Source organism: Silene latifolia, chromosome 9 (genome assembly GCF_048544455.1).
Source record: "Silene latifolia isolate original U9 population chromosome 9, ASM4854445v1, whole genome shotgun sequence".
In the NCBI taxonomy this organism is placed as follows: domain Eukaryota; kingdom Viridiplantae; phylum Streptophyta; class Magnoliopsida; order Caryophyllales; family Caryophyllaceae; genus Silene; species Silene latifolia.
In genome coordinates, this window is record NC_133534.1 from 131809800 (window position 1) to 131818214 (window position 8415).

The 8415-nt window shown below is 39.8% G+C and overlaps 1 protein-coding gene across 1 annotated transcript; it reads left to right on the forward strand.

Annotated features, from left to right (window-relative positions):
- The first annotated feature begins 364 nt into the window (after positions 1-364).
- Positions 365-829, forward strand: LOC141601600 (uncharacterized). Its single transcript, XM_074421894.1, has one exon. The coding sequence runs from the start codon at positions 365-367 to the stop codon at positions 827-829; it is 465 nt and encodes a 154-aa protein (XP_074277995.1).
- Positions 830-8415: the final 7586 nt, after the last annotated feature.

Sequence of the window (8415 nt, forward strand, 5' to 3'; positions counted from 1 at the left end):
ACATAGGGTGCCTAAGGATATTGTATCTGACAGGGATTCGAGATTCATTTCACGATTTTCGCAAGAGTTACAGAGTGCTATGGGTACTACTTTGAAGATGAATACTGCTTTTCATCTAGCTACAGATGGGCAAACTGAACGAACTATCCAGAATTTAGAGGACATGTTGAGGGCTTGTGTACTAGAATTTGGTGGATCTTGAGAAGAGAGATTGGACTTGATCGAGTTTTCATACAATAACTGTTATCATGCTAGTATTAGGATGGCACCGTTTGAGGCGTTGAATGGGAAAAAGTGCAGGAGTCCTGTGTGTTGGGATGATGTGACTGACTCAGTGGTCTTAGGATCTCAGATGATATAGGAAATGGTGGAGCAGGTGCACATTATTCGCCAGAAAATAAGAGCTGCACAAAACCGTCAAAAGAGTTATGATGATTTAAAGAGAAGTGACTTAGAATTCTTAGTTGGGGATAAAGTGTTGCTAAAGGTGTCACCTATGAAGGGTGTCATGAGATTTGGGAACAGAGGCAAGTTGAACCAGAAGTATATAGGACCGTATGAGATTCTTGATAGATTTGCGAAGGTAGCTTACCGTTTGGCGTTACCTCCTGCTCTAGATAAGGTTCATAACGTGTTTCATGTGTCGCATCTGAGGAAATATGTGAGTGATACCTCTCACATACTTGAACCAGAGGTGATAGAGATTGATGAATCATTGAGTTATGTGGAAGTTGCTAAGGAAATCCTTGATAGGAAGGTGCGTAAAACGAGGAATGGAGAAACTATGCTAATGAAAGTTTTATGGTCTAACCATAATGTCGAGGAATAAACATGGGAAGCAGAAGTTAAGATGAAAGAGAAGTATCCACACCTATTTGATCAGGTATGAGTTAGGTTAGGTGGACGTAACCTTCTTTGTAGGAGGATGGTATATAATAAACCAAGTTCTTATCATGGGGTTATGTAAGTAAGTGAGCTTATACATGAGTTTTCATATGAGTTTAGTTTAAACCTTGTGTCAAGTTGGTGGGAATTTTCGAGCTATAGTAGTGGGTGTGTGAACTTCGGGACGAAGTTCATTTTAAGGGGGGAAGACTGTAATACCCCGATATTTTATAAGTAGTATCACGTAATTTATGAAGGATTTATGAGTAAATATGTTATGGCTAGTGTGTATGGGTTTTTGGGATGTTGTTTTATGAGTTAATTGAGTGTTTATAAGTTCGATCTAGTGAAGTTACAAGTTCAGTCTACCAAAATATTATGGGAAGTCGATAGACTTGATTTTGGCAAACATGGGTTACACGACATAGTGTGTGTGTGTGTGTGTGTGTGTGTGTGTGTGTGTGTGTGTGTGTGTGTGTGTGTGTGTGTGTGTGTGTGTGTGTGTGTATTGGTTGTGTTGTGTCATCCGACACAATAACCAGGTCGTTCGACTATTTAGTATTGGTTTTGTCGTGTCGTCTAACACAATAAATAGGACGGTCGACTGTTTAGAACTAAGTAACGAGACTTTTGTCGGCATTCTCTATAACATAAACAACGTTATTTCTTATTTCTTTTGTCAGTTTCTAATACAACACATACACACATAAACCCTACCCCATTTGAGAGAAAGAGAGAAGGAGAAAAGTAGCTGTGTGAGTCATCTCTATCGTCTAGCAATTCAATTGTTAATAATCGTAAGTAATTCTTTATCGTTCCTAATCTATGTAATTAATATCAATATCATAACTAGACATAATTATGCCCTAATCATCCAATTATTACTTTAATTAGGGGGGTTATTGGGGGTGTTTGCATAATTAATGGAATTATACATATTAGTGGTTGATTGTATGAATTGCTTTGTATTTAGGGCACGGATTCGTAGAAGAGCGATTCTAGCCTTGTTTGCCTTCATTTTGTGGATTTGCCAACAAGGTAGGGATACCCTACTCAACTAAGTTCTTTTCGTTACTACTATTTTGCCAAATGTTGTGTGAAATGATGTACAGGAAGCCGTTTAAGGCTGCGTGCTGCTACGGGTCGCTCGACCTAGACACTTAGTCGATCGACTTAGATGCGTGGGTGTTAGTTTGGATTCAACGTTTCTTTACATCACTTGTTTGTTATGTCGTATTCTATAATTTACTGTTCTTGCATATTATATTGTTTGTTATTGAGGTGCGGTGATCGGGGAGATGGGCCATGTGTGGTGTTATCAGGCACGGTGACCAGTGAGTTGTGCCATGGAGGTGTATGGTATTGTGTTGTGATGGTACGGTGACCAGAGAGTTGAACCATTCTGATATGAGCAGGATTACCAGAGTTATGCCATATGATGTGATGAGGTGGACGGTTGACCAATGAAGGCAGGGACCGTCTATAATTCTGGTTATTTATATTTCCACTATATTATCGGTATTGTTGTTCTTGTTGTTATTTATTATTTCTACTCAACCAGTGGTTAACGTGTTTGTGTCGTGTCAAATTATCACCTATTTCTTGGGTGGACTGTGTTGATCCATTTAATAATTTTCGATTGAAATGGGAGCAGTTAATAAAGCAGTTACAAAGGAGTAGCAGTGCTTGATGCTGTGCTTGGGGGATGGTTTATCGCGACATATCATGGAGCTTGAGTCTAGTCTCAGGAGTCACTAAACATTAGTCTTTTATTTGAGTTTAATAAGCTTTGTAAACATTATATTTCAGTTACTTTTGGTTGGTTTTGTAAGCTGTGTTGACTTGTGTTTTCAGTTGACTGTAAACACTTAATTTAAAGTACCTTTTTGATTGCTTTACTTTGTTATTCACTACCTCGGGTTACCGAGATGGTAACATGTCTGTTTAGTCAGGAATGTCTTGATAAGGCTCCTTCCTAAATGAGGGTGTTACACTTATTTACTAGGGAAGGTCTGACTAAGGTTCTTTAGTAAATGGGGTTGTTACAAAGTGGTATCAGAGAGAGACGATTTTGGAACCTAAACCAATGAACGAAATGAACGTAGAGAGTCTAATAAAATGAACCTGGTGGATCCCTCTTATGTTTGATTTTGGGTGAGAAGGTGCCTTCATTCCAGAATCCCACCCCTAACATGCTTAAGCCAATAACTCCGTGGTACAGTAAAAGTGTGAGGGAGATTGGGTATGCTGTATGCATGATGTGTAATCTATTCTTTGGAAGTCGTATGTGTAGCTTAGAGTACGAGGGTGAATGAGTACGATTCCTTGGTGTGTATGCATGTGTGAGTACGTGGATGAACTTATTATTGTTATTACATGTATCATAAGTATTATGCTGGAATGGTATAAGTGTGGAGGTGGTGAACGTACTACTTGGATATGACTATGCTTAGGAATGAGGAATGTATGAATTACTTGTTGGATATATGCTTGGTTATTATTGTGTAAGATAGATAGAAGAAGGAGACGAGTAGAGTGCTACGGGATTGTAAGAGATAAGATGGTGGTGTAGTATCTAACTTGTGAAGAGTTCTAGGTATGTCCTAGACTCCGAACATAATTTCTTATGCTGCAGGAACGACGCCACAATCATAAACTAACATTTCAGAGCACGTATGGGTACTCGACCGAGTACGTGAGGAGTGCTTGACCAAGTACGCCTTACTAGACTGAGCAGGAGGTGATGTACTCGACCGAGTGCCAATTGGACAGTAGCAGCTCTAATCTGCCATTGGACCACTCGACCGAGTACATGATCTAACTTGACCGAGTAGAGGCTACTCGACCGAGTGCACCCGAGCACTTGACCGAGTGCCCAAATTAGGCTGAAATTCGCGAAAGAATCCAGAACCCTATATACACCTTATGCTTATAATTATTCATCACTTTTACCTCTCCCTTACACAAAACACTCTTTAAAACCCTTCTCTACAAAACCTTGGAGATCTTTGTGCTAATTACTCTCTAGATTCAACAATTTGTTCACCTTTTCATTCATCCTAATTCCAAACTCAAGGTAAAGTATTTTAAACTTTCTATATCAATTTGAATGGAAAAGTTCTTGTTTGAATCTGAAAATTTTGATTTAATTCCCTAGAATCATATTCTAAGTATTGTTAAGTTGTTAAAATTTTGTCTTAACTATAGCTCTCTAGTATGGAAAAGTTGATTTCAAACCCCAAATTTCCTCCTTTGCTAGACCGAAAATTTCTAGGGCTTGCCCAAAAGATTTGATTTTTGTCACTCTAATCCATCTTAGAAAGCTATAAAAATTCAATTGATGTTAATACTTCACTATATATTGCTTAATCTCAACTATCATTATTGCTGAAAACATTCATCTTAAAACACAAATTTACACCAAAATCTTGGAAATTTCTTGGCCTATTCTAAGACCAAAGCCGTGTATACTATCTTTATGCAGCAATGTAGAGACCCCAAAGAGGCAACAAAAGGGCGATAGCAACTCCGGAAGACGAACAAGGTCAGTTGAGCCGCGGGCCTCTTGTCCCGTTGGTACCGGAGTACCCCATGGTTGAATTTGCGGATTTTAATCAACGAACCTCATTCCTTGCTCTTATGGAATTGCCCATGAAAGCAATAAGGTGTGTAGATATGGAATACTTAAGGAGTTGGAGATTGAGGTGGATGTCCGTCATATATTCGAGGTGATAAGTATTATTGGCTTGTATTGGCTTCGCTTCGTATGCTTTTTTTACTCTTGAGTTTCTGAGTTCTTACAAGTATGATATGGAGAATGAGACAGTTAGTGTCCGTCTGTTGAAAAATTCTTATACCGCGACCTTAGATGAGATGGCAGAGTATTTGGGTTTGGAGAAAGGGGAAGACGGGTGATTTAGACGATGTGACTGCTGATAATAAGGCAACCCGTTTCTTACCTTTGTTTACTGGAAGGTCTTCCCCGAAGGTAAGTGCTATGTTGATTAATGATGTTCAGCATGTGACATTGAGACTCTTTCTTTGTATGATGTCATGCTTGCTTTACGGCCGGAAGGATGTGAGTAAGCTTAACTCACATAAGGTATTGTTTTTAGCTTCTTAACTTAACCCTTTTCGTGAGGACCCGTTTTATTTCAGTGCTCCGCCCATAGGCTCAGGTGGCCACATCTTGCAATTGTTCACTTAACTGTGGTGCTATTATGACTCGCTTGGCTGAGAAAGTAGCTAACTTTGAACCCGGAACCGATCTTAAGGTTTGACAAAGAATGTTCCTTTACTTGATAGGACTATTTGGTGCATATAAAATGGCTTCGGAGGGTGGAGGATGACAGTTTGGCTTGGAGGGTGAAGGGTAAGAAGTAGATGGTTTTACCGAATGCAGCTAACCTTCCCGTTACCGATAATTTTTAGAATGTGGATCCCGATAGTGAGATACCAAACCTTCCAACTCAGTCTTATCTTATCCCTGACTGAGTCCTTATTGAGATGGAGGAGCCCAGATTGACTAGGGGTCGTGCTGTTACCCCACCCGATTTGGAGACCCATGAGACTCAGATACCACCTATTTCCCAGTAGTAACCCTAGTATTCTCAGTACTCTCAGTACCCTCAATACCCACAACACCCATATGTTCATGACCCATGTATGCAAGTGGAGGAACTCACCTATCGTCTTAACCATGAGTTGACCATGAGGAACGTATATGGGATAATGCATCTCCAGGGCATAGGACGGGAGTGTAGGCAGCCTAGTTGGTGGAGGGGAGTTGGGGATGATACGAGAGTCTTTGCGAACTATGGGGTTGACCCCGTTGCTTGGAGAACGACGATTACCCATGCTGATGGTTGCTTAAGAGGACCTTGGGGGTATAAACTGGGGAAGCCAGCCTTAGTCAGATGGTGGCTTTCCAGGTACTGGTGCGCCAATGGGAGATGATGGGGGTGTGGGTACATCCGGCACAACAGCGCAGCCGATGGAGTAGGAGCTGGAGGACCAGGATAATGAGGATAATGACCAATAATGACGAGTATTTTCTAGTTTTATGGTACTAACTTCATTTTGGATTTGGTTAAACTAGTAGTGCCAGAACATCGTATTTTTTATGTTTTCGAGTGTGTAATTTGGACCATAAGGCCGAGACTATTTCTATATTTTAGATTTGTTTGGATGATGTATTATGAAGTTGGATACGCGGGTTGTGCCTCGATTTCGTAACCTTTGATATGTTGCAAGCTCGAGATACTTACTGCCTTATGCTTACTCGGTCAAGTAAGGCAGGGCACTCGATCGAGTAGCCTCCACTCAATCGAGTGTCAGGGTCTACTCGACCGAGTAGCCTTGCGATGTATGGCACTATGTTTCGAATACGTATCATTATCGTTGACCTTTAGTTGCTCGATTTTATGTCAAATGAGTCTTTCGTGTGGTTTTGTGTATCATAATGGGATACGATGGTATATCTTTTATTCTATGAGTATGATGACGAGGTGGAGTATGGTACAGAATGGAGTGAAGTATGACACGGTATGGAGGAAAGGTTGAAGGGTGTGAGTGAAGGGTGTGATGTGTTATAGATAAGATTAATGCATGCTATTTACATGTGTTATGCTCCATGATAATTGTTTCTAATTTTATTTCATGTTTAATTGACATTTGGCTAACCATGTTATACATATGCTGTTAATTTGGTTTATTATTGATATTTAGCTGCATGTAAATAACCAAACAATTATCAAGTCTTAAATTTATAGACTCATAAAATAACTAAATTTATTTCGACATTTTCATTTCTAACACGTTATTACGAATGGTGGTCAGCTCTCTGATAGGCATATATATGAAAAACTTATATGCTTTGTACGCACTTTTAATGCATTGCTCCTTTAGTTGGTCTTATGCGCTCATGTATGTATTACTTTCACTTGGTAGTTGTTTTACATGTCACCATTGCTAGTGAATTGAACTTCGGGGATGGAGTTCCTTTAAGGGAGGGTAGACTTTGTCTTGGTTATGAATACAAGGAAAGTTATGTGTATGTGGTTACAGTTACGTGGTGACAATACTTGGCATGCCTTTAACTTGTTTGTTAACGAGAGTCATGGTGATGCTAAGGACGAGTGCTTACAACGTGAGTATAAATATAACCTTTAACGTTGCGATTCCTACCTTGCTAGTTCGGGTTATCTTATGGTGTTGGACGAACATTGGGGACGAAGTTCAATTAAAGGGGGGTATACTGTAATACCTGCCTCTTTAGGGGATCTTGCGAAGGACCTTCTATGTTTAAGGAACCGTTTTGGGAGACAGTCATAGATTCAGTTGCAGACCTGATACAGTTTACTCAATCTAGTAGGGGTTACTCGGTCGGGTATGGCAAATACTCGACCAAGTAGGACTTATGATACCGTCGTTTAGTACCAAAAATAAATACCTAAATACTACCAACAGAAGTCAGCGGTAAGTAGGGTCGATCTCCACAGGGAGGCGGTCACTATCTACTTGTTAATTCTAGTCTATCTATGGTCACCAGATGGGGGTTTGAATTGTGTGAACTAAACTAAATGAGATTAAAGGTAGAGAGAAAAGAATAAGAGGAATTAATAGAAGGGAGAGAGAACTAGGATTGCCGGGTCATCAATGAACGTCAGTTAATTGCAACTAAGGTCACAGATCGGTCGCGTGTATCAGTCTAAGGGGCAACGAACATCTCCTTCCTGTCTCAATTCGCCCTAAAATACTATTAGCTTAGCTTCCGCCCTCACTAAAGCATCCTATTGTTCACTGCGGGTCTCACCGCTTCCAACCTTCCGGTCTAGGTTAAGGCTTACCAAGATTAATTAAGCTAAATGCATCGATTAAAGTAGCTAGTTACAGTTAATTGCAGTGATAAACAACATAGACATAATAACAACGGAAGATCTGTAAACCTAATTAACAATTAACAACAGTTCATCGAATCCCCTAAATCCTAGCAATTAAATTAGCTAGACATAATAGTGATAGAACAAGAGCAAAGGAATAAAGGAATAATAAGCATTGCAAATTAAGGAGAGAATAAAGAAAGAGAAAGAGTAAAAGGAAGAATTACAGATTAAGAGATCCAGAAAAGAATAGAGGAACAAAGTAGCAGCAGTAACAGGAAAAAGTAACGTATGTTGTGGTGTGTTTTCTCTATGATGTCATCTTTCCTATTTATAGGAAAGACAGTTATTAAACCTAGAAAACGAAATTAAACTAAAACAGCCCGAGCCCATTAGCGAATCATTCGATCGGACAGTTTCATAGCAAAACCTCTCGACCGAGTAGAAAACCTACTCGATCGAGGAACTCCAATTATGCGCAATTCGATCGAACATGGATTGCACTCGATCGAAGTCTTCTTCTATCGAAAACTACTCGATCGATCATAAAAGCCTTCGATCGAGTGACTTTGACTCAGCCAGCTACTTGTTTCGTCGATTCCAGCATTGACTTGTTTATTTAGCTTCCGAAATGACTTTACACGTCCCA